The following is a 27,706-nucleotide window of genomic DNA, read 5'->3' as shown; positions in this document are numbered from 1 at the left end:
GAGTTACCAATCAGAAATCTATCATACAACTAATATGACTAATAATTCAAGCCCCAAGCTGCTCTTTTCTATAAATATCGATGAAATTTCTTAGCTAAAGACAGTGCTCAGACACTGAACGAAAATGAAAAGATATAGTTGCCATACATCACAAGATCTGTTTGAATGAAGAAGGCTCTTGGGCCATCTGATCTCATCCCTTCAGAATACCACCCTATTGTCCTCCCATCACTGTATCAAGCTGGTTTGAAATGAGTCCAGTGGCCTGGCCTCAACCACCCTTGCTGGCAAACTGTTCTGGTCAATAATTACCCTCTGAGTAAAGAAAAACTTGTTAGTATCTGTCCTGTCCCATTTAAAATGTAAAACACCTCAATAACCTCTATAAGGTCCCCTGTGAGATGTCATCTCTCAATGGTTTAAAGTCATTTGGTTATAGTTACACATTGCAAGCTGAAGCTTAAAGAAATCAGGTAATATTCTTCATGGTGCAATGACGAAAATAAATTTTAAAAAGTTCCCAAATTATCCTGTTCATTTCAGTGAGATTAATACGCATACAAACCTACCAAAATTATAGAATTATATTTTAAGATAGGATTTTGATGACTCCATTATATTACAACAAAGGGGAAACTTGAGTTAGGTTATTAAAGTATTCTGCGCACTCCAATCTTCTTAGGTGTCTTGTTTGAAAAGATAATGTGATAAATCTATTCAAGGCTTTAAAAATGTTTCATAAAGTTTCTTGAGATGATGGTTAAGAGAGAAAAAAAANCTTTTCCAGATAATACCAAATTAATGACTTCAGAGGGTAAGAAAAATGCCAACTTAATCTATACAGGAGACACATTTTCAATATAGGCAGTTTTGATGTCCATATCAAATTCTTATTCTCCAAGAAGCTTCTATATTCTCCTTATTATTGGACTATTATTATTATTGGATTGCCAAACTGAACTTTCAGCAAAATAACTTCCACAACATTATCTCTGACAAATATTGGTGTTTAGAGACACAAAGACACATAACATTAGTCATGTCTGACTAGTTTAATTTTTTGAGGAGGTCATTAAAATGTTGGATAAGAAAGTGTCTATGGATGTCTTTTATGTGGACTTTCAGGAGGCATTTGATAAGGTTCCACACAAAAGATTATGAGTGAAAGTGGAAGTGCATGGAGTCGGTGGTAACCTTGTGATGTGGCTTGGTAATTGATTGGGAGGCAGGAAACAGAGTAAGAGTAAAGGGAATGTTTTCTGATTGGCGGCACGTGACAAGTGGTGTTCCCCCAGGGGTCTGTACTGGGACCCCAGCTAATCACCATATATATATAAATCACTTGAAAGAAGAAATAGAAAGTTTTATATACAAGTTTGCAGGTGACACTAAGCTACAAAGTTCAGAAAGTTGTGCAGATGGGAGGATGCCCCAAAATTGCATTCAGTTCACACCTCAGGAAAGATATATTGGCCCCGGAGAGGGTGCAGCGCAGGTTTACCAGAATGCTACGAGGCCTAAAAGGGTTAAGTTACAAGGAAAGGCTGCATAAACTTGGATTGTAATCCCTTGAGTTTAGAAGGTTGGGGGGTGATTTGTTAAGGTATTTAAGATGATAAAGGGATTTGATAGGGTAGATACAGAGAAGCTATTTCCTCTTGTAGGGAATCCAAAACAAGGGGGCATAGTCTTAAAATTAAAACCAGGCCATTTAAGAGTGAAATCAGGAAGCATTTTTTCACTCAAAGAGTGGAAGAAATCTGGAATTCTCTCCCCCAAAAGCCTGTGGATGCTGGATCCATCCATGTCTTCAAGACTGAGGCTGATAGATTTTTGGTAGGTCAGGGTTTAAGGGATATGGGGAGAAAGCGGGAAATTGGAATTGAAAGGATTAGTTGAGATACTGATTAGTTGAGATAATGTTCTAATTAAATGGCTGAACAGGCTCAAAGGGCTGAATAGCCTCCTCCTGTTCCTATGTTCCTAAGTTCCAAAGCTGAATATTTGTGAAATACTGATAGACATTGATACACACTTTGAAGAAATCAATGAAAACACTGGAGGTTCTGACAGGATGGAAAAAGCAAATGAAGTTCAAAAATTCAATACAGTTGGCAACTATAAACCCACCTTTATTAAAATAACCCTCAGAAGTGTGATATAATTCGCAAGCAGTGATTGGTACATTATTCCTTCAATCTTATTACAACCTAAGCAACTATTGATCCTAACATTATGGATCAAGTTAAACTCTGTAGCTCTATAAGTCATCACCCCCAGTATATATTTAAGAGTGAGAAACCTGAAAACTTTAACTTGATCTGTGTGTGAGAGAGGAGGGAAAGAGAGGAGGGGAGAGAAAGAGGGAGGGGGGAGAGAGGGTGGGGGACACTTTCTCTCCTTCTCACCTCCTCTCTCACGCTCTCTCTCAATTACTCTTTCACTCCACTTCTCACACCCTCACACATTCTTCATTCTCACACTTCACCTTCCCTCTGTCAACCACTCTCACCCCCTCTCACATACTCTCCCTCTTTCAATTACTCTTTCTCCCCCTCTCTCTATCCCCTCTCAAGCTCTCTCTCTCTATCACTCTCTCTCAATCACCCTCTCTCAATTGCTCCACCCTTCTCTCTGTTTCTCTTCCCTTCTTTCTCACATTCACTCCCTCCCCTCTCGCACTCTCCCCCTCTCTCTCAATCGCTCTCTCTCTCTCCTCTCTCAATCACTCTCTCTCACTCCCCCTTTCTTACCTTTCTATCACACATGTACTTTCTCTCCTCTCTCCCACCTTTCAATCCCCCTCTCAATCTCTCCCTACTCTTACTCTCTCCCCCCTCTTGCTCTTCCCCCTCACTCTACCCAGCTCGCTCTCCCCCCTCTCGCGCTCTCCCCCTCTCTCGCTCTCTCCCCACTCTCGCTCTCCCCCCTCGCCCCCTTTCGCTCTCCCCCTCTCTCAATCTCCCCCATCTCTCACTCTCCACCCCTCTTGCTCTCTCCCCCTCTCGCTCTCCCCACCTCGCCCTCTTGCTCTCTCCCCCCCTCGCTCTCCCCCCTCGCTCTCCCCCTTCGCCCCCTTTCACTCTCCCCGCCTCTCGCTCTCTCCCTCTCTCGCTCTTCCCCCCTCTGCTCTCCCCATCTCACTCTCCCCACCTTGCCCTCTTGCTCTCGCCCCCTCTCGCTCTCCCCACCTCACTCTCCCCACCTCGCCCTCTTCCTCTCTCCCCCCCCTCGCTCCCCCCATCTCGCTTTCCCCTTCTCACTCTCTCCCCCCCTCGCTCTCTCCCCCACCTCTCCCTTTCCCCACTCTCGTTTCTCTCTCCCCCTCATTCTCCCCTATCTCGCTCTTCCCCCTCACACTCTCTCCCCCTCTCGTTCTTCCCACCTCTCGCTCTCTCCCTATCTCTCGCTATCCTCCCTCCCACTCTCCCCCACTCGCTCCCCCCCCCACTTGCTCTCACCCTCCCACTCGCTCTCTCCCCCTTGCTCTCCCCTCTCACACATACCCCTCTCTCTCTGTTTCTCTTCACCCTTCTCCCTCACCAGCTTGGTGCCCATTCAGCTGTGAAAAACATTATGAAAGATGTTCTAAAAAGGTAATTGTAAATTATTGTTATTAACCATACTAACTGCTTGGTAACAACCAACCATTAGTTTACTGGCAATGATTTCCATATCTCAGTGCTTATTTACAGCTTAGCCAGAAGCATGGATACAAGCTTAAGGACCAGACAAGTCAGCTTGGAAAGAATTGTGAAACGTTTCTTTTAATTTGTGGTGCGAAATACCCATAAACGCATCTGTCTGAAACTCTTGAAAAGATGCAGAAACAATTGTAACTTTTCATCTGTTAGACTGCAGGAGGAAACAACCAGTCCACAGGAGAATACAAGGTTGTGATAGGTGAGGTGTCTTGAAAAACATGGACTGTCGGTCTCCTACCTGATTTTTTTTACCCTCCTAATGCAATTGTACAACCATCTCGGGAATTTCCCACTGCAAAACATTTTGCATTAAAATAGCGATAACATAAAAGTATAATAAATGCTAACTCTAGATATGTTTTCTCACCAGAATTGTTTGCCCCATGTTGTAAACAAAATATTTTATGGGAGAGCAAAATATACTAAAAATAGGGGTAGTGTGAACTGAGGCATGATCATTCTCACACCACCAAAAATTAAACTCAGCTAAGTTGAGTTTCTGAGAACCAACAATGGTATAAATGGACCATGAGCTAACCACGAGCTCAATCAGTGTGACAAGTGGGAAAGGTTAATCTGTGGCCAGACATTGAACTGGGATAGAATGTGGTTGAAGTGACTATTAGCATCATCTCTATCCCATTGGTGCTAATGATTTCATCACATTTAATTTTCCAACCCATGAATTCCTTTAGTGCTGTAATTCACAACAGCATTGTTTAGATTATAACAAAACTTATTACTCCTGAGTGCACAGGTAGAGACCAATAAAACTTTAACAATAAAATATGCTTTGTCAACAATAGAATAGACACCTGAAACTGCTGATCTAGTGCAAATCTGTTTGAATGTGCAAATAAATATGAACGTAACTCAACAAGATAAGCACTACAGTTGGCAAGAGAGCCAATCAGAGCTCACGTTTCTCAAGACACCTCAAACACATATGCATTAAACCGTGAATGAGCATGTTTGACTTGACAGGCTCGAACAAAATGATCAAGCTTGAGGTATAGAATTTGGCATTGATGACAAAAAACTGAGCTCCAAATACATTACAACATTTGTCAGAAGTTGGAAAGCACTTGATTGATTATGGAAATTATGAAAGAGTAAGGGATCAAGATGGCTGAGCTGCACCTGAATTATTCACTAATGTTCCATCACTTGTGCTGTATTGTTACATTTCTACACAGTAGAGGATGAAAGAAAGCTATCGGCATCAACAAATATATAACTAGGCAGATTGATTACAATTAGGTAGTATACTTAAATAACAAACGAGGCAGTGCTAGAAAAATAAATATTAGAAGCCTGAATTTTAGTTCATCCTTGCAATTCCAATATCTTAAGCTTGGGTGATGCCATCACATGGAGAATATGTGCTTCCCACAGTCAGGCACCATTGACCTTGGCTCCTATCTTGTAATTTCTAGCCAGCTAAAATACACCAATACTGTGCCTGACAATAAACTGCGTTGTCAGATGGGGATACCACCTGGCAAGAGGAATGCACAGAAGGGAGAATGCACAGATGTTAATTTAATAAATAATTAAAATAATTAATTAAGCTCTCAACACTCTTAATTATTAATTACTTAATGAATTAATTATTAATTAACAGTTGCTCGGATCTGGAATGCATTACCTGAAAGGGTAGTGGAAACCGATTCAGTAACAACTTTTTAGAGATGGGTATTTGGGGAGGACAAGATTGCAGGGCTATGGAGAGAAAGCGGGCCAATGGGATTGATGTGGATTGCTCTTTTCGGACCTGGCGCAGAGACGATGGGTTGAATGGCCTCTTTCTGTGCTGTATGATACTATATAACTGTTCCTGTAGAATGATAGCCATGATATTAAAGCCTGGGCCATGTAATCAAGATGGAGAGCAAAAGACCAGCCAAACCAAAGTGCTGCTGCTACTACGTGAATACTTGAGCAGAGAGCCCAGCTGTGTGAGGAGGGAACTGAGTGAGGTGGAACAGCGAGAATTCTGTTAGGGAATTAGGTGAGAGTGGGAATTCTTCAGCAAGAGAGTGGGGGGGAGGGTCAGTGGAAACCATAACCAAAACATAAGGCAAGGAGAGGATGAGAGGAATGGTTAGAATACAAATAGTGATAAAGATAACATAAATACTACAAGAAAGAAAAAGGTAATAGGAAGTTATCACAAAAGGTGTAACAAATCAAAAATTGTGAGAAGAACATTGTTAGGGCGTATAGACATGTTGGGGATACTTACCTAAATAAGAGTTATGTATGCAAATACACATAGCATAAGAAATAAAACAAGTGAGTTAGAAGCACAAATTCAGCTTAAAGGGTATGATGTAGTAGCCATTACAGAGACCTGATCATGAGCTGGGCAGGAATGGGGGCTAAATATTCCAGGCCATAAGATCTTTACAACAGACAGGGACATTGGGAAAGGAGGAGGAGAAGCAATATTGATAAAAGGCATGATTACAGCCTTGGAAAGGAAAGATTTCAGTAAGGGCGATCAGGGAGTGGAAACATTGTGGGTAGAATTAAGGAACAGCAAAGGAGGTAAACTCTGTTGGGAGTAGTCTACAGACCTCCAGAGAGTTGTGATGTAGTGGGGAAATGTATAAATACGGAGATCAGGGAAGCATGTAGCAAAAGCCATGTGGTTATAATGGGAGATTTTAATTTTCACAGACTTGGCGAAGCCTCAGATAGCAAAGGCAAATTTCTAGAATATATTCAGGACAGTTTTTTGGAACAATATATTTTAGAACTAACCAGGGAACAAGCCAAACTGGATTTGGTGATGAGTAATGAGCCAGAACTAGTTAACAATCTGACAGTAAGAGAATATCTTGCAAATTGTGATCATAATATTATTAGTGAGGTTGAGTGTGCAGCCTGATGCTGCCAGCGCCCGAGGTGCGGAAGCGCTGGTGCGAGCCAATCAGGAGGGCCTCAGTCTTGCTGACATTCAGCTGGAGAAAGTTGTCCCTCGTCCAGGATTTGATGTCGGACAGGCAGTCGGTCAGGACGCCTGTGGTCCTGGAGTTGAGGGTGGAGGCAGAGAGATAGAGTTCGGTGTCATCTGCATACATATGGAAATTTACCCCATGTCTGTGGATGATGTCACCACGGGGGAGCACGTAGAGGGTGAAGAGGAGGGGACCGAGGATAGAGCCCTGAGGGACACCGCACGAGACGGTGGGAGGGGCTGGTGGAGAAGCTGTTTGCTGAGACGAAGTGGAGGCGGTGTGAAAGGTAGGACCAGTCAAGGACAGAACCTTGGAGGTTGAGGTGTGAGGAGAGGTGGTGGAGGAGGATTGAATAGTCCATGGTGTCAAAGGCAGCAGAGAGGACGAGGAGGCAAAGGGAGCCCTGGTCGCACATGGTCAGGATGTCATTTGTGACCTTGACCAGAGCAGCCTCCGTGCTGTGGGCAGCACAGAAACCCGATTGGAAGGGTTCATAAAGGGAGTGGGAGGAGAGGAAAGAGTGAAGCTGGGACCCAACAGCTCTCTCAAGAATCTTGGACAGAAAAGGGAGGTTGGAGATTGGCCGGTAGCTGGATAGCTGTGTTGGGTCAAGGGAAGGTTTCTTCAAGGTGGGGGTGATAGTGGCTGTTTTGAGAGGGGAAGGAACAGTGTCAGATGACATTTTCACATTCACTCCCTCCCCTCTCGCACTCTCCCCCTCTCTCTCAATCGCTCTCTCTCTCCTCTCTCAATCACCCTCTCTCACTCCCCCTTTCTTATCTCTCTATCACACACGTACTTTCTCTCCTCTCTCCCACACCCTTCAATCCCCCCTCTCGCGCTCTCCCCTCTCTCGCGCTCTCACTCCTCTCGCCCTCTCCCCCCTCTCGCTCTCCCCACCTCGCCCTCTTGCCCCCTTTCACTCTCCCCGCCTCTCACTCTCCCCCCCTCTCGCTCTCTTCCCCCCTCTTGCTCTCCCCACCTCACTCTTCCCACCTCTCCCTCTTGCTCTCTCCCCCTTTCGCTCTCCCCCACCTCTCACCCCCCCTCGCCCTCTCACCGTCCCCTCGCCCGCTCACCCCCCTCGCTGTCCCCCCCCCTCGCTCTCTTACCCCCTTCCCCCCCATTCGCTTCCTCCCACTCTCGCTTCCCCCCACCCCCAATCGCTTCCCCCAGTCCCCTCGCTTCCCCCACCCCCTTCGCTCTCCTCCCCCCCTTTGCTCTTCTACCCCCCTTCGCTCTTCTCCCCCCCATTCGCTCTTCTACCCCCCCCCTTCGTTCTACCCCCACCCTGCGCTCTAACCCCACCCTCCGCTCTACCCCCCCCTTCGCTCTACCCCCCCCTCGCTCTATCCCCCCTCGCGCGCTCCAAAACATGGAGTTTGTCATTCTCATGTTGTGACTTAAATATTCTGGTATGTGAGCCCAGTGGATTCTCATTATCTATAGTCATTGTTGTACTGGCTTCGGCTGTTATATTACCACCTAAAGTGTAACCTTTTCCTTTTTAGAACCATTCTATGATTACTTCCAGCTAGAAATGCATAGCATTGTATTTTATCAGATTATTCATTATTCTTACAGTGAACATTCCGTTTCTCTCCTAAAATATTGCAAACAATATCTAAATTTAATGGGAGAGCAGGAACAGGAATTTGGTGTACTTTTATCACGGTCTTATTAATACTCACCCAGATTAAAATTGCAGTGACTATGTAGAGAGCATTTCCAAGGTAACAAAGCAGTGTTCATAGCTTGTGTTCTACATTTTTCGAACTAAATTTGCCCTGAAAATAAACCACTGTATAAATTCTTAAAGCCAGCTTAGCACTGTATACTTGCCATTTATAGTCTGACAGTTTTAGATAAGGTGAAAATTCCTGTTAGCATGCTGCAATGCTCAAACTAAAATCTTAACCAAATTCATCCTCTTTATCCCCTGCTCATTAATTCTCTTGTGCTGTGCCACTCACATGGCACATTATCTTGGAAGATTTTCACCAGAATGGTTAATTTAGCTACAGGCGAAAAACATTGCATATGATAATCTATCTAAAAATAAACAAGATGATTATCTTCCTAGCAAACCTTAGTCTTTATACGGATCCCCCGGTGGCAGACCTCATACCCACAAGACAATCCATCAGCCTATATCACCCTCGAATCCTTACACTAAATCTTATTTGAAGCTAAAAATAATGAGAAGCTTCCCAAAATTATTGTCATAAAATATAAGATCATGTCAAATTTTTGAAGATTCTTAAATTCATACTTAATTGGGAAGCTGCTTTTCCAGAGCTCTATTTTTTACAAAAATTCAAATTAAATCTAAATTTAAATCCTCTGCAGTATCTTATATTTTACAGCAATTATCTTAAATGCTAAGAACATGAAGAATTTTAAGACTAGTTGATCCCTATTCCCAGGATTTCACAGGAATGTATCTGCAAACAAGGATGTTTTTAATTTCTAAACTCTTGTCGCATTGCCCAATCTTGATGAATATTTAGCTGATGCATTTACAAACTGAAGGCGGAGCAAAGGTAGGTCTTTGCAATTCTTCCTTGGATACTATGGTAGGCAGTGAGCAGATAATGTGGTCGAAATGACTACATTCCAGAAATAGAATGCTGTCACTGAGAGAGTAAATCCTTATACTAAAGGCTCAGTAAAATAGACCCTGTATTTGATACATCAAGGAGATTTTTAAGACCTTATAATTTAAAATCATTTAAAAAAAAACTTCCTCCCTATGAATTTCAATTACTTTGTCACATTTTTATTTGCATCTCATGGTTTGTGCAATTTTTCTCTCTTATATACACACATACTTAAACAATCAACTACATAAAAATAATAATCCTTGCATTTGATATACCACCTTATCATGTCATAAGGTTATCTCAAAGTGCTTCACAGTAATTACTGTATAGTAAATGTGTATTTGTAGGCGAACATGGAACCCAATTTGCACACAGCGATGTTCCACAAACAGCTATGAAAAGAACGAATCAGCAATCCCTTACATAAAATTGGTCAGACACCAGGAGAAACGTCTTTCTCCACTCAAATAGTGCCATGGGATCTTTAATGTCCACCTGAGGAAGCAGAGGGGAACTCGGTTTAACATTTCATCTGATGGTCACCACTTCCCACAATACAGTACACATTGCAATGGCACATCAGCCTAGACTGTGAGCTCAAAATCCTGAAGTGGGCCATGGACCCACAGCCTTCTGATTCTGAGACGAAAGTACAAACAACTGAATCAGGACCACACCTAAATACAATACAAAATTACACTTATATAGCACCTTTCACATCGGGAGGACGTCTCAAGGCACTAGATAGTCAGAGATTTGGACCTGAGCTGGGGATCAGGGTGGAGGGCAGGATTGGTGGCCAAAGGCTTGGTCGAAGAGGAGGGTTTTGAGACATGCCTTGAAGGTGGCAAGGGAGGGAACGAGACAAAGGGAATGTGGGATGGAGTTCTGTAGGGTGGGGGCAGAAACCTGCTGAGCAGCCGGAGAGGACAGGTTGATATGGGGTCAGCAGGTTGCAGAGATAGGGAGGAGCAATGCCTTGGAGGGCCTTGAAGACGAGAGTTTTGAACTCTATCCTCTGAGGGATGGGGAGCCAGCTGAGTCAGGAGAGGGTGGGGGTGATGGGGTCATGGAGCCTGGTGTGGGAGAAGACACAAGCTGCAAAGTCCTGGATGATCTGCAGCCTGTGGAAGTAAGACTTGGAATTGCTGACAAGCAGGGAGTTGGCATAGTAGAGCTTAGATATAATGAATGCATCAATGAGGGCCTGAGAGTTGAGACAGTGTTGGAGCTGGGTGATGTTGCAGAGATGGGGGAAGGCAGAGCAGATCATGGATGTGGGCTAGAAAGGACAGTTGAAGGTCAAACAAGACACTAAGGTTCCGGACTGGTTCGATGAGGTAGAGTGTATATCCTTGGATGGTGATGCTGTCAGAGCCAATAGGATAGGAGCCAATCAGGAGGTCTTGTTGACATTCAACTGTACAAAGTTAGCTCGCATCCAGGACTTGATGTCTGACAGATATTCTATCAGGTCAGCAGTGTTCCTGGCATCAAGGGTGGAGGCAGAGAGATAGAGTTGGGTGTCATCCGTATACATATGGAAGATGACCCCATGTCTGCAGATGAGGTCACCAAGATGCAGCATATTGAATAGGAGGGAACCAAGGACAGAGCCCCGAGGAATGCCACACAAGATGTTGCGGGGGCTGGAGGAGAAGCCGTTTGTGAAGATGAAGTGGAGAAGGTGTGAGAGGTAGAAATGGTTCAGATCCTGATTTAATTGCATAGATTGTCAGTCAAGATTTGGGCATCCTCTTCTGAGAAATATGAAAGGGAAAAATGCATACGGTGGTGTTTATTTAAGTCAAGCAGAAATGTCTAAGGCATTTAAATGTCTAAGAGGAGAAATCACTCTCTTTCCTAATGATTAGGCCTCAATCAAAGAAATCCCAAGCGATTTGTTCAATTGGACACAAGCTGATTTCTATGTGAGCAAAACTGAGTTAAAATCCCCTTAAAGGTTAGGGTACTGTTCAGGCCATTATGAGAAAATCATTCCTGATACCACAGTGCTTTATAGGAGGAGACAATTCAGAAAATGTGTGTTGAATGCTAGAAGACTATAATGGAACCTGTGTTATTTGTTATAGATTGACTGCCCATGATCATTTTCTTCCAGTATATGTAAATCTTAAGTACAGTAATTGTCATTTGTTTGGATTGATAATGTAGACTGAGAAACTCATTTGAATCACAGTGAAACAATAACATCATTGTGAAAGGTTTCTGTATGTCATCCAACAAGATTTTGTTGTCCAAATAGATCTGTGCAAAAATAATTTCAGTGAGTACAGGCAGATAGAAAACTCAGTTCAATGTCTCATTCTAAGATAGCATGTTTGATAATACAACGGTCTCTTGGACTGCACTCATTGTCACCCAACACTATGAGCTCAAATCCTCATGTGGTACTCAAACCTGTAACATTGTAGTCCAAAGTGACATTGAAGTGAAGTGATTTGCCTATGCCTAGCAGCACAGCTATAACTGTGATTCCAATGTGTAGAGAAATGAGCAGCTCCTAGCCTTCCTAACAGTCCAGTGCGCCAGCATGCTCCACTAGTCTCCACAACTCTAAAAAATAAAAATGAATCACTTTAAGTGCAATTACTGGTGCTGTCATTAATACAATGCAAATCGAGATCTTGATATACATCACACAATCCAAACGTAAGTGATACAAGGAACACTGTGGTGCTCATTAGTAGCTGATGTGCGTACAGTTAAAGCTGTACAAAAAAATCTTTACTAACTTCTGATTCAGCTTTATTGCAAAACTGGGACAAATAGTGTTTGACGCAGTGACAATTTTGTCCAACCCATGCATCTTCCAGATTTGATGTTCTAGCTAAAGCATTACACCCTCATGCCATAGTGTTAATGCTAGTGAACAGTTAAACCAGTTCTTAGAATAATAGCAATAATAATCCTTGCATCTGATATAGCGCTTTTCACGTCTTCTAGACTTCTCAAAGCGCTTCACAGAATAGACTGTTAAGTGAATTGACAGTATATTTGTGGGCGAAACGCGGCAGCCAATTGCGCACAGCAGTGTCCCATAAACAATTGTGGACTGAAATGACCAATTTTATCACTTTTGTTGCTTGAGGGATTATTATCAGGCGAATGGAGAAAGGAACCTTACCCAAGGTTTCACCCTGCCTGGAATCAAACCCAGATCTTTCACTTGTGAGGCCAGTGAGTGGAGGAACAAGATTCTAATTACTGAACCATTTTTATGAGTTGAAAAATGAACCAACAAAAAATAATTTGTTAAATTAAAAAATGGGATAAGGTGATAAAAGATTCAAAGCAACAACTCCTTCCCAGGAAAAGCTTTCCATCATTCTCTCCCACACGCTGCCTTTGTGTGTGGCAAAATTTGACTAGCTCTTTCACCACCACCACCAAGAACAAGACTACAGTTGTATAGTGCCTTTCACATTGGGAGGATATCCCAAGGCACTGGGCAGTATGCAGCATTTCAGACCTGAGCTGGGGTCGGGGGAGAGAAGGGAGGGGAGAAGGGGGGTGAACAATGGCATGGTCAAAGAGGAGGGTTTTGAGGCGGGACTTGAAGGATTAATTATTTAACCAACATTAACTATTTGAAAAGCTTTGCTTATTCAAAGATTGACTTCAAGATCCTCACACTTGGGTTCAATCCTTTCAATCTCTGGCACCTCCCTATCTCTCCAACCTCCTAACTCCCCAATCCCCCACCCGGTGCCATGCTCGACTGGTATCGGCCTCCTGCTTACACCCTCTGCAACACCATCGGAGGTCGCGCTTTCAGCCACTATTCCCCAAAACTCTGGAACACTCTCCCTCAATCCCTCCGCCTTGCCCCCTCTCTCCCCTTTTTCAAGTCCCACCTGAAAAGCTTCCTCTTTGACTGTGCTTATGGGCTACCTCCCCCTCCCCCGCCGCTCAGTCAGGCTCCGCCACTGTTAGTGGTGGGCGTTATATAAGTGCAAGTTGTTGTTGTATTTTTTCTTTTTTTTGGTCAGACAGGTGTCTGGTACATGTGGAAACGCATCACGATGCTTAAGAGTATTGAAACCAAGCTGAGAATTCCATGCATCCCACCAACTCGTGGAAATTCCAGAGATAGATTGTTGGACTGAAATGTGCACTCTCTCCCTGGAGGGACATATCCTGCTTACCTAACACAAGAAAACATTAGGTGGAGGTTGGCAAGAGCCAAAGCTTCGGGACCCAAGAGTGTGCATTGGGGTATTGTTGGAGTCAAGCCAGCTATCGCATAATTTGCTATTGATTGCCCTGTCTGGCAAACTTTCCTGCTGCTTGTCCAACACCACCCATTCGGGCTTTGGCTTGCTTGGTTTGCAGAGCAGGATTCCCTGCCCTCAGTGACTGGTCTGCCCTTCCAAGTCCTGTCGATGAGCCAGGCTGGCTGTGCTGTCATCAGCAGTGCCCTGGAATACTGCAAATCCGCCTGGCTCAGGAACTGAACTACCAAGACCGTCACAGAGGGCTGGCTCGATTCTGACATACCATTGCAAACCTTACTGTCACCTTACAGCCAGTCACTACTTGTTACAAATTACAGGTAATGGATGCAGCACAACCATTTATAAATAAATACAAAATTACTATTTCAGACAGTCTAGGATTAACCTTCTGAATAGGGTCAGAAATTGTAACTTTTTTGACAATAGAATGAGAAAATCAGTTTTTTTTTGTCCACCCCTATGAGATCTTGTTTCTATTTTTCGCAACAGGTGACAAACTAGCTTAGTTGGTAGAACTCTTACCTCTGAGTCAGAAATTTGTAGATTCAAGCTCCACGTTGAGACTGGGGACAGAGATTAGTCCCACTCAGCTACTTTTAACCCAGTCAAAGCCATAGTGGCTAGGTGGACAACCAGTGTGAAGCTTGTCAGACTGTGCTTTAAATGGCAAGCTGTGCAGTTTTATCTGGTTAAACTCCAGCAGTCCTGATGCACACTCTGGGGTTCCCAAGCCTTGGCTCTGGACAGCCTGCACTCATTGCTCTTTGAGATAAACAGGTGCGCATTTCATTCCAAACACAGGGAAAGTGCCATGTTTAGGTGCAAACATGGAATTCAAAGTCTGCTGTGGATCCTTTTAAGTATGGTGCCGGGTTTTTGCATGTGTCAGACACCCAACATAATAGATGCAACTAAGTTATGTTTCTTATGAATCAATCATAATAATGCTTGAATTTGTTTATTTGGCCTATAATGTTAAATGCTTCAAAGCGCTTCATTGGTAATTGTGGTACGAATCAGTACTTGAAGGGAAACACAGCAACGTCCCACAAATAGCAATGAATTGAATAACCCATTTATCTAGATTATTGGCCAGGAAACCGGGACTGGCATGTTAGGAATGGGCTACCAACTCAAGTCCAGACATGAGGATAAACCCATAACATAACATCAATTGTTTCAGTGCAGGTCCATTGTGATTCAGTTGCTGGGAGGTGCGTGGGAGGCTTACAATGACTCTGCTGTCAATTTCTGTGTGCAGTCTGCCTCCCACCTGACCATGATGTGACTGGGAGCTCACTAACTTAAGTTCCATCTCCACTGATAATAGACACTTCATGCACCTGAAAAAGCTCTTAAACTGAATGGTTACTTAGATCTTCTGGAAAATCTATCTTCAGCAAGCAATGATTTTATTCAAAAAATGTTTTTTTGTATCTCAGCATTTAGAACAATGCACCACAAGAGTTCGAAAACATTGTGCTTCTAATATCAGAGCTCAACAATACCAGTAGAAATAAAAGACTTGCATTATGTTTGAGCACATACAGTGTTTCACACTAAGTCAGTTTTATTAATGATATGTGATGTAACTTGATGGACTTGATATCATTATGGCATGATATTTTCAAAACATATCCTCATTCTCTGAGCTTTGGGGGCCCATCACCTTATTAATTTATAGACAAGGCAAAGTCTTCATCTTTGCCATAATTTCATCTCAATAACAGGAAATAATAAATGAATACAGTAGTCAGAAGCAAAATGGAAGAGGTATTTTATATAAATAACTTAGTAGACAACACAGCTTCAGAAATGTGTAGATCAGCTAGGGCTTTTAAGCCTTGAAACAAAATGTCTCAGAAAGGTCTTATAAAAGTATTTAAGATGCTTAATGGGAGAGAGAAAGTAAACCTGGATTTTCAAGCCTTCTGCATTATTGTTCCCAATCCAGCTTTGTTTGAAGCTAGTGGATGAACAACTTGCTTTTCTTGGGAGACATTTTCAAGGGTTCAGTGGAGAACAGAGAACGAATGTCTTATAATCGTTAGTACTGCTAAGAAGCCAGATTCTGTTAGTGGTTGAGAAGATCATTTTCATCATTAGATTAAAAAAACTTACAAAATTAACCCGATGGCAAGAAATGGTTACTGTTAATGAACAAATTGTTCAATTCCTATGTTTTTCAGCAGAGTAAAGGTTTCAATAATTATATTGATAAATAAAATCAACTTCATATTTTTTATGTCAGAACTTATTCTGCTCTATGCATGATTTGCATTGGATTTTGTTACATAATCTCCAATAACGAATAAGATATTATCTGTATACAGAATTGAAAGAAATAGATATGGATCTGGCATGGCAATGAGGCAGATATTATTCTTATAAGAACTGTATCTAGATGAATGACAGTATTAATACCATTATTTATATTCTAGCCAACTCTTTTGGACTTACTATCAGTCTTCAAATGACAAATGACATACGTCAACCCACAACATGGATGACAACATCTTTGCTACAAAAAAACATGTAAGAAGGAAAACATGAAACCCTGTAACTCCAATTCCCTTGAGTCAATCAAAACTCTTGCTGCTGAACATGTACAGTGGCACAATTTTCACTTGCATAAGCAGCAAGGAAGCTTGCATTAATCTTGCAGGAGGCAACAAGTTAAAGAATAGGCTTGGATGCGAACATATTTCACAGCTTTGTAAGCTATAACCATTGAGAACAGGAACTGTAGCAACTGATCCCCTGCACAGACTTTAGAAAATTTTGTTGCAGCAGAATTGGATTTTACAGCCATTGTTAATGTTACGTGCTAGTAGGGTGGCTATAATCAAAAGAGACTACTCAACCACCTTTCTGTTGCACGAAACTTGGGGCGAGACTCAAGCTAAACTTGAACTATAATGTCATCTGATTGCCAGGAAATTTTACTGAACTGATTTAAGTTCAAACCTTTTGGTGATTTGGCGCGGATGAGTCCATCCACAAGAGCTCTTTTTGTAAAGTTTTAAATAGAAAAATTACACTAATACTGTATATGCATTTTCTTGTGGCGTTAAAAATAACATTTTACTATTACAACTTGGCATTGGTCACTTTGTTTCATATTCAATGAGAGAGTTTGAAACAAGTCCATGATTCTTAGTTACTCTACATTGCAAAATATGATTTTTCAGTGAAATTCATGAAGAACTAAAACATTTTATGTGATTTGGAGTCTGAATATTAAATCCATTTTCACAAGGTTTTTTATTCACAATCTGAATGCATTTACCAGCTCCTATATTATTTTTCCAAATATTCAATATGCAAAGATTATAGCCAATTGTGCACAGCAGTGTTAACAGTTGTGGATTGAATAACCAAATTATATTTTTTTAAAAATTGGAAGGGATTATTACCACCAGAAAAGCAATCTGCCAAGCTAACATCCAGATTCCTACTTAAACAGGTAAACAGAGGCATGTGGAGTAAGGAAACTTGGCTAACGTTTCGCCCTGACTGGGAATTGAACACAGGTTCTCTTGTTTGCGAGGCGAGGTGCATTGTAAACATCAAAGTGACCCTTTCAGTAAGTAAAGTGAAAGGTTGAAATAATGCTAAAAAGACAAATGTTTGGGCTAGATATAAGTAAATAGAGTAAAGAATTTATACTCCATGACAATCAGTGTTCAACAATGCGGCCTGAACAACAACAGCAACTTGCACTTGACAATCAGTGTTCAACAATGCGGCCTGAACAACAACAGCAACTTGCATTCATATAGTGCCCCACACAGGGTAACACCCCAGAGGGTTTATTGCACAATTGGCTGCTGCGTTTCGCCCACAAAATATTCAGTAAATTCACTTTGCAGTATATTCTGTGAGGTGTTTTGAACCATCTCAAAGACATGATAAGTCACTATATCAAATTAAAGCTTTATTGCTTAATATAGATAAGTAAGATACAAAATTCAACCATGTTGAATGAATTCTGAAAATTGCAGAATATGGCAATATATTAGCCCGCAAAATTTTACTTGAATACTAGCTTGTAGTTTTCACCTTTGGTGAACTGAATATCAAAGCACGTTATTCGTAATTATGCTTGATATAATAATTCAACAACAACAATTTGGATTTATATAGCGCCCTCCACGCCGGACGTTGTCTCAGAGCGCTGCACAGTAACAGATCCCGGGGCCGAGCCAGGGGGGGGGAAGGTGACCAAAGCCGCGATCGAAAACAAAGGTCTTCAGTCGAGACCTGAAAATAGGAAGAGAGTGGGCAAGGCGAAGGGAGTGAGGAAGGAAGATCCAGAGCCTTGGGGCGTAGTGGCTGAAAGCACGGCCGCTGAGGGTGGAGCGGAGGATTTGGGGAATGAGGAGGAGGCCGGACCCGGTGAAGCGAAGGCAACGGGCACTGTTGTGAGGAGAGAGGAGGTCAGAGAGGTAGGGGGTGCAGGGATTTAAAGACAAGAGTGAGGATCTTGAAGTCGATACAGGACAACAGGACCATACTACTTCTGTGATAGTAATTTTTTAACATTTCTGAACAGAAGTATCCTGAAAGCCTTCACCACTTTTATTAAGTGAAACTCCATTTGCGGAGATGAAGTGATAACAATTGGTTAAGTAGCACTCAAACCATGTGAGTGCAGTCCCACTATGGTGGATGAGGAAGGAGGGGCAGCATAAGAGGATAGCTTGATCGGTTATATTGAACACAGCGGAGGACAAGGGTCAGAGGGAGTCCTAGTCATGGAGAGAGAGGATGGCTTTTGTGATCTTGACGCTATATTTGTGCTGTGGACAGGGCGGAAGCTGGACTGGAGGGGCTCAAGTAAGAATGAAAGGGAGAGGTGTATGTGAAGTTGATTGGCAACAACGCATTTGAAAACTTTAGCAAGGAAGGGAAAGTTATCCATATTAAATATTCCCCAATCCTTCAAATAATACTTTTTGGGGATATTGTGCCTATAACATTGAAACACCTCAAAGAGTTTCACCAATAATTGCTCTGAAGTGCATATTAGGCAAATTCAACAGTCAATTTAAGCAATGACCATTAGCAATGACCCACAAATAGCCACATGGGTGTCAGCCTGGCTTAATAATAATAATAATAATCCTTGCATTTGATATAGCGCTTTTCACGTCGAGAGGACGTCCCAAAGCGCTTCACAGAATATACTGTAAAGTGAATTGACTGTATATTTGTGGGCGAACGCGGCAGCCAATTGCGCACAGCAATGTCCCACAAACAGTCGTAGATTGAAAAGGCCAATTTATTATTGTTTTTGGTTTTGGAGGGATTATTATTAGGCTCTGTGTGGAGTAAGGAAACTTGCCAAGGTTTCGCCCTCTGCCTGGAATTGAACTCAGGTCTCTCGCTTGCAAAGCGAGTGCTCTAACCACTGAGCTACAGGCTTAGTTGGTAACACTTCTACCTCTGAGTCAGAAAGTTGTGGGTTCAAGCCCCAGATTGGGACTTTGAATTTACAGTCTAGGCTGACAATCCAATGGAAGTGACTGCATTTTGGAGGTGCTGTATTTTGGATGATACGTTAAAAAAAGGTCACCTCTGCCAGTTCACGTGGAGTTTGAAGATCCCATAGCATTAGGAGTTTCTCCTGGTGCCCTGGTCAATAATCCACCATAAAAAATTGGTTATTCACTTCATAGAATCATAGAATTATACAGCACAGGGGAGGGCATTCGGCCCATCGTGTCTGTGCTGTCTCTTTGAAAAGAGCTATCCAATTCAAGCCCACTCTTCCGCTCTCTACTTCTAGCCCTGCAAACTTGTGCTCTCCAAATAATTATCTACTTCTCTCAAATGTTGTTATCGAATCGGCTTCGATTCCCTTTCAGGCAATGCATTCCAGATCCGAACAACTCGCTGTGTGAAAAAATTTCTCCTCATCTCCCATCTGTTTCTGTTAGCAACTATTTTAAATTGGTGTCCTCAGTTTACTGACCTACCTGCCAGTGGAAATAGTTTCTCCTTGTTCACCCTATCGAATCCCCTCATAATGTTGAAAACTTCCATTAAGTCTCCTCTTAACAACAACAACAAGATTACATTTGTGTAGCGCCTTTCACATCGGGAGGACGTCCCAAGGAGCTGGAACCTTCTCTGCTCCAAGGAGAATAATCCTAGCTTCTCTAGCCTCTCCTCTGACTGAAGTCCCTCATTCCTGGTACCATCCTGGTAAATCTCCTTTGCACCCTCTCCAATTCCTTGACATTCTTCCTAAAGTGTGGTGCCCAGAACTGAACACAGTACTCTAGCTGAGGTCCAACCAGTGTTTTATAAAGGTTCATCATAACTTCCTGACTCTTGTATTCTATGCCCCTGTTTATAAAGCCCTATATCCCATATGCTTTTTAACAGCTTTATCTCCCTGTCCTGCCTTCAGAGATTTACTTATATGAACCCCCAGGTCTCTCTGTTCCTTCACCCCCTTTAAGATTGTACCATCTAGATTGTACCACCTCGCCCCCTCCTTAACCCCCCTCAAGACCCGCCTCAAGATCCTCCTCTTCGACCATGCCATCGGTCACCCCCCTTCCCCTCCCTTCTCCCTCCCTGACCCTAGCTTGGGTCTGAAACGCTGTACACTGTCCAGCATCTTTGGTCGTCCTCCCAACGTGAAAGGCACTACACAAATGTAATCTTGTTGTTGTTGTATATTGCCTGATCTCATCCTTCCTCCCAAAATGTATCACTTCGCATTTCTACACATTGTACCATACGACAAGGTTAAGAGGAGACATAATAGAAGTTTTCATAATTATGAGGGGATTAAATAGGGTGAACAAGGAGAAACTATTTCCACTGGGGGTTGGGTCGGTAACCCAAGGCCACAGATTTAAAATAGTTGTTAAAAGAAACAGAGGGGAGGTGAGGAGAAATTTTTCTCACACAGGGAGTTGTTCAGATTTGGAATGCATTGCCTGAAAGGGTCGTGGAACTGATTCGAATGGCCTCCTTCTGTGCTGTATGATTCTATAATTTCTTGATTCTATGATTGCAAGTTATCTACGACTTCATCAGTCCTCCTCAATTTGGCAGGCTGCCTCATCTGATATTATCAAGAAAGTTAGCCCCCTTTGCCCCCAGTCTGAAAATCAACCCGTTATTGCCATTCTCAGTTCTCTTTATTGCCATTCTTCCTGTCCTAAAGCCATGTCTCAATCCATGCTGCTATTTATTGTGATGTCCCTTGAACCTGCAACAAGACCCTTGTGCGTGGCACCACATTCTCCTATGTTACCTTTATTCTGAATTGCTCCTGCTCTTGAATTGTGCAAAGTTCTGTGTTACTGACAGCACAGTGCGTTAAATTCCATATAAATGCAATAGAGGTTTGGCTAATGAATAAAATAGCAAAAGGAAACAGGAAATGTACATCTTTGTCTGCATCTGTTCAGAAATTACAGAAATATGCATTCAAAGAATTAATAATCTCTACTTTCGTCATCTAGATACATGAAACTTTGACAGTGACATTAAAAAAAAAACAGTTGCTTAGGCAAATTTCCTTTGTGTTTCTTTTTAATATGTACATTTTACATCAGTGTACAGCAGGGTATCATTATCTCCCGCTGATTACTCATCTCCTGAATACATATTAGAGGCTGTATTCAGTGCAGTGTGACTGTGTGGGTGTGATGTTTTTGACATCACTAATGAAGCTTTTGCTTGGCAAGTATTTGATGAAAAGGCTAAACGTATTTCAGCACCCTGACCGTTATTAGGCACCACCAATGAAAAAAAATAGGTATTTGGCTACATATTCATTCAACTCAAGTTCTGTATATCGTCTGCATCTGAGCCATTCCAGTATTGACCACTCTTTTGCCATATTATCCATATCCCTGCTTCTTTATCATTTCTACAAAATGCTTCCATAAATCTGCAGTGTAAATCAAAAATGAAAAACAGAGGCACAGGTGTATGCTAATCAACAGTAATATTTGAGCAAATCAATCTTAATCTGGTTGTGCACACAGTATTCCTGCTATAGTTGTCAATGGGTTAAAATAATTCTCCCCTCTGGGGCTTTTCTTATTTTACAGACGCATAACTATTCCCACGTCAGACCTGGAAATACCTCAGCTTTACAGTTTTTTTTATTGGAATAATGCTCCAGACCAATATGCTTTCATAACCAAATATAGAACTTCCTTCCTCTTTCTCTCAGCTATATTGCGTATTTCTAACTTTGAATGCTAAGAGCTGCAGCACAAATAATATTCAGAATTCTACAGAGTGCATATAGCATTGTCTACATCAATTAAAATTCCTCTATTTATTGGTGATCTCACTGCAGTCAACCTGATTTGCACAAAAAACAAGGTACATGCAACAATTATAGTTTTAAAAGAGAACTTTCATGGAAATTGATTAAATGTATTTTATATTGGTTAGAATTATAAAATAAAACTAATGTAATCAAGAAAGTAAATTCCAAACCATTAATTTCTTAACATTTCTGGGCACGTTCTCAATAAATCCCTGATATTTTCACATCAATGCAAGGATACAAGACTACAGGATTTTATAGTATATCAGACAAGGTTCAAAACAACACTCTAATGGGATAGAATTAGAGCTGCAAAATCACGCCCATTTTGCACATAGAATTTAAAGAAAACTCATGAACTTTCACGAACTAAGAAATACACAATAACAAATGCAACTTTTTTGAAGATTCATTAAAAATTAAATATTATGCAGTTTGAACATAAATTATTCAAAAATATTTTCAGGTTAAAATTTATAGCACCAACACAGCACAAAATGATCAGAAAATAAAAATAAAAACCTGGATTAAAATTGGGAACCCAAGAGGTTGGCAGCCATTGCAGGGAGTGAATGCTTCCCATAGTCTGGTCGGTCCACAGCTTTTCTCGCCTTCCTCTTCCTCCTCTGCTGGTGGTAGATCAATGGGAGGAGACAGATGATCTCGCTGCTAAAAAAATAAAAATGATACAATAACACTTGCATTTGATGTAGCTCCTTATCATATTCAAATGCAAGGCCTTCTGCTTGGCTTCTGTCAGCGCTTCCATTCCTCAGGCGCTGACAGCATCACCCTTCATGGATGCACTCTACACCAAATGGAGCCAATACAGAACATCGGCATCCTGTTCAACCCTCAACTGCCCTTTATTCCCCCACAATCCATACCATGACTCGCTCCGCCTTTCCCCACCTCTGCAAATTTGTTCGGCTCCACCACTGAATCTCACCTCAGGATACCAAGACCCTTATAAATCCAGGCTCAACTACCATAACTTCCTGCTTGTTGGCCTCCCCAACTCCTCCCTCCACAGGCTGCAGATCATCCAGAAGTCTGCAGCCCATGTCCACTCCTGTACCAGGCTCCTTGACCCTATCATCCCTATCCTTGCCCGACCCTACTGGCTCCCCATCACTCAGAGGATACAGTTCAAGATCCTGGTCCTCACCTTCAAAATCCTCCACGGCCTAGTTTCTCCCTACCTCTGTGACCTCCTAATCAACCTGTCCACTCCCTACGCTCAGCGGGCTTCAGCCTGCTTCACGTCCCCCGCCTTGTCCGCCCCATCATTGGCGGGCCGGCCTTCAGCTTCTCTACCCCCACCCTCTGGAACTCCATCCCACAGTCCCTCCACCTCATCCCCTCCCTTGCCTCCTTCAAGAACCGTCTCAAGACCCTCCTCTTTGATGTACCTTCGGTCACCCTCTTACACCTATCCTCCTTGCCCTCCACCCCTCCTCCAACCATCAGCTCGTGTGCGGATCCCTAACTGTCCAGCACCTTGATATGTCCTCCTGACATGAACAGCCCTATACAAATATAATTTGTTGTTTTTGTGTTGTTGTCTCACACAATGTATTTCTTTGAAGTCTATTGCCTGTTGTGAAGAAGAAGAATCCTTACATGTGATATAGCGCTTTTATCACGTTGTTAGAGATGCCTCAAAGTACTTCACAGGATATACTGTAAGGTGATGTGACTTGTGTGTATTTTGTGAACAAACGCAGGAGCCAATTTGTGCACAGCAATTATACTGGGTCCTTTTCACGGTAAAGTTGGATTTGGAAGGAATATCGATCAAAGCACTGGGAGATCTCCCTGCTCTTTTTCTAAGTGGTGTCATAAAATTTTAATGTCCCTATGAACCACCGACAACAGCATACAAAAAAGATAACTTTCAACAACACGCAAAATAAGCAGATTGTGAAAAGTAGCAACATATGCCAAAAAAAGTTTTTAAAAATTGCCAATTAATATACAGCTTGGAACAAATATTTGGACGTTTTTTTTCTGGGGAAATTCACTCTCAAAGAAAAATTATGTACTCGAGAATTTCTAATACTTTCAGTCAAATGCACCATTTTTGGAACACAGATTTACGACTGTATGAAACAGATTCCTTGAACTCTCACACCAGCAAAAAATTCTCATATTTAAGTTTAAAATTTACTTAGAAATTCAACAGTGCATTCGTTCATCAGTCAGTTTGCTCATTCTTATTTCAGAAATTTGTTTAATCAGTTACCATGGTCAGCGGTTACTTGTAGTAACATGGCCATCTACCACTTGACACTTGTGGATGGAACACCCATTGCAAGATTCATGATTTTGTGATTGGAGCCAGAAAACAGACCCTTGGTATTGCTCTGGGCGGTTTGCCTTTGAATATTAAGAAAGCGCTGGTCATTTAAACCATTCTTAAATAATTCCATCATCCCACAGTACAGAAATAGCCTTGGTTCAAAGAGACAAATTACATTTTGTCCACCTGTGACCAGGGCTTTCTCTGTCTCCTTGTCCTCCTTGACCTCTCTGCTGGCTTTAACACTGTCGACCATTCTATCCTCCTCTGCCGCCTCTGCTCTCAGCTCAATCTTCACAGTCGTGAACTTGCCAAGATTTGCAATCTTACCTTTCACACCATCTCCACTTTGTCTCCACAAACACCTCCAGCCCCCACAAACAGTCTCCAGGCCTCACACCATCACATGCAGCATTCCTCAGAACTCTGTCTTTGATACTCTCCTGTTCAATATTTATCCCTTGGTGACATCATCCACAGACATGGGGTCAACTTCATATGTATGCAGATGACACTGCCCTCGACTCCAGGACCATTGTTGTCCTGACGGAATGTCTGTCAGACATCAAGTCCTGGATGAAAGCTAACTTTCTCCAGTTGATTACCAGCAAGACCGAGGCCCTCTTGATTGGCTCCCGTCAGCACCTCCACACCTCAGCGCTGATAGTATCATCAGCGTCAACAGCATTGCCCTGGAATACTGCAGACCACCTGACTCAGGAACTGGACTACACAGGCCACCCCAGTAAGAGGCAGTAAGAGATGAAAGAGAGCAGCTGGGTCATTTTATCTCTGAAACATCTATTCCTTACTCAAGAGGAAGTGATGAGATGATTGATATTAGGAACTGACCACTTGGGCAAACCCCATATCCTACCTCTCTATGATTTAGCATTTTTTAAAAACAGATTACATCAGTTATGCATTACTCTGGTTTTAAAAGTTTAAATTTTAACCAGGTAGCTCTCACTTTGATTTTTAACTACATTATGACTGTCAATTTAACTCGACTTTCCACCGTGATGCATTTCACCATTACCAAATTGCAAGACGGTTCACTTTATGATAGCTGATATCTCAGCAATCAGACATAAGGGTTATATGCACATTAGAGAAATAGGCCTGTTAGCTGTTATAATAATAATAATAATCCTTGCATTTGATATAGCAATTTTCACGTCGGGAGGACGTCCCAAAACGCTTCACAGAACACACTGTAAAGTGAATTGACTGTATATTTGTGGGCTGTATATCTGTTGACTGCAAACTGATATTGAGGATAGCTATGGAGAATTCTAAACCTCAGGTTTAGGAGGAAGGAGAATGCTCAAGGAGGAAGCATAGTGTCAAAAATGGGAAATGTTCTTTTTTAAAAGGGATGGATTACAATTTGACTTGAGTACATTTTCTTTCATGTTACACAGTGCCAAATTGTATTAAAATGCATTTTTTATGTATTTCTGGGTAAAGTCTTCAGGATGAAAATGACATTTCTAGCTCTTTCCCTCCTGCTCACATTTTCCTTCATACCATTCCAATGCTGCTAAGGTATTTAACTTGACAATAATTTTATCCTACTGGTATATTGCCGCAGCAAACACTGGATGTACAATAATGTGGAAGGGGCAGTCAGATTTGTACTGCCTTCTCTATTTTCCTCCATTTGGAGAAAATTTTGGAGCTCCACTCCACTCCACTTGGCATGAGGCCAGAACACAAGAAATTAAGCATTTGCTTCTTCATAATGTTAATGAGCAAGTCACACTACATTGTCTTTAATAACATTAAAAATACTCCAACTGGAGCTTTGAATGAACTTTGGGATCAGCAAACTTTAATTCACAGCCCATTTGTACGACATAGGTGTGAGACACAGTTCTTCATGCCATCTGCTCCCCATAGCTCTGCTGTCCATCACTGTTTTGGACCCAGTCGTCTGAACATTTGCCAATCTTTCAGTAAGTGCAGTATTTTAACCTTAGTTCCTTCAACTAAAGTATTTTTTCCTCAGTCAAATATCAAGCTACTTTATTATGCCCGAGAAGTCTGGAGCAAAATGAATATACTGTATTATGACTCATGAACATTTTCAAGGATACATGAAAAATATAAATCACCCCGGTAATACCCAATGCTGCAACGCTATCAGGAGGTGGGAAACTATATAATATTGTATTGTAACATAAAGAGGTAAAACAGATTATTTTGGTTCAGGCACATTTATCTATGTTAATGTTAAGATCAAAGGTTTATCCTACTGTATCATACAAGAACTTTAGAAAAAGCTACTGCAAAGATTCCATAGAGTTCAACAAATGTAAAGGAAATTAAACTACTCTTCCAGTTATGCAGTAATGGAGATTACAGATAATATACCTTTTTATACTTTAACTAATTGTTTACAGATGTAAGCTTATTACAAAATCATAAGAACAAATAAAAACCTGTAACAACGGCTTGAAAGCCAGTGTGACTGGCACTGAATATGACATAATATAGCTTGGAAACAGAGGTACGGGTAAACAAACCAAAAAAAAATGACTCAAGGAAAAGCACACAGCTAATAATCCAGAAGACCAGTCCATAACGGAAGAGGCAGAATGAGGTTATTAAATTTATCCTTCTTTAGAGGAATTATGAAACTAAAGTGAGCAATCTATCTATTCTCTGTATAAATTCCCTTCTTACAGAAAGTAGGGTCACATTCCAGGGCAACCTTGAACATTGTTCTGCCACACACTATGGAACAGATGAGTATAGTTACTTGAAGTAGCTTTCTGTGAATACTTTGAGGTACTATTTCTTCAGAATGGCTAACCTCGTCAATGAATGGAATGTGTTTTAATCATGTTAGTTTTCCCAGAAAGTTCAAGCCTGTTGGATACAAAATAATAAATAAGGACTAATTGACTAGAACCAACAACGGAATGAGATCAGGAGGGAGAGAAAGCAAGAAGCAGGGAGAACTGAATAGAGGGTATTTGGTGATTGTGTAACTGGAGACCAAAAATAAGAGATAAAAGATTTTGAGGTAAGGGGAAAAAAATATAGAGAAAAAGGGGTCTGATATCAGCCTGAGAGGAGATTAAGAAAAGGAGAGGAAAAAGCCTGGGTTTTTCCTTGTTTTCCCTGTCTAGGGAATTTTTTTTTTGCCTAGTCATAGTTATGGGGAAAAAAATAGGAGTGGGAAGGGGGAGGAGAGAGAAGAGGGATAGTAGTGTGGAAGAAGGAGAAATAGTTGAGGATAAGGTGTATGAAAGCACGAGTGGATACAGTGGGTATAGAATAAGAAGCAGTAGTGAAAATGGCAGGGAAGCTGAAAGGAAAGACGGAGGTGGTAGGGGGGTGGTTAGTAATGGTAGCAGTGAGCGGAGAAATGGTGGGGGAGAAAAGAGAAGTGAAAGTAGAGGAAGGGAGGAGCAGGGGAAAGAAGAGAAAAGTAGGACTGAGAAAGTGGTGAGGGAAAGAGAGGCGGAGAAAAGTGAGAAAGCTGGTGTGAAGCAAAGTGGTGAAATAGCAGAAAAGAATAGAAGGGAGAGTAGAAATAAGATGGCGGGAACTGAGATG

The 27,706-nt window shown here is 41.8% G+C and overlaps 1 protein-coding gene across 17 annotated transcripts in view; it reads right to left on the bottom strand.

Moving 5' to 3' along the window:
• The window catches only part of anks1b (ankyrin repeat and sterile alpha motif domain containing 1B), a 455,240-nt gene that overhangs the window by 167,028 nt on the left and 260,506 nt on the right, over positions 1 to 27,706 (bottom strand). For 16 of the 17 annotated variants that reach the window (XM_007907724.2, XM_007907725.2, XM_007907728.2 and 13 more), the window contains one exon: positions 22,360 to 22,506. In XM_007907724.2, the coding sequence (XP_007905915.1) occupies positions 22,360 to 22,506 (147 nt within the window). The remainder of the gene's footprint in view (positions 1 to 22,359; positions 22,507 to 27,706) is intronic. The other variant, XM_007907726.2, reaches the window with a different exon arrangement.

The sequence above is a fragment of the Callorhinchus milii genome, unplaced genomic scaffold, assembly GCF_018977255.1.
Source record: "Callorhinchus milii isolate IMCB2004 unplaced genomic scaffold, IMCB_Cmil_1.0 Scaffold5, whole genome shotgun sequence".
Classification (NCBI taxonomy): domain Eukaryota; kingdom Metazoa; phylum Chordata; class Chondrichthyes; order Chimaeriformes; family Callorhinchidae; genus Callorhinchus; species Callorhinchus milii.
Note: the sequence above shows the minus strand (reverse complement) of the source record. Positions and strands in the feature narration are given on the sequence as shown.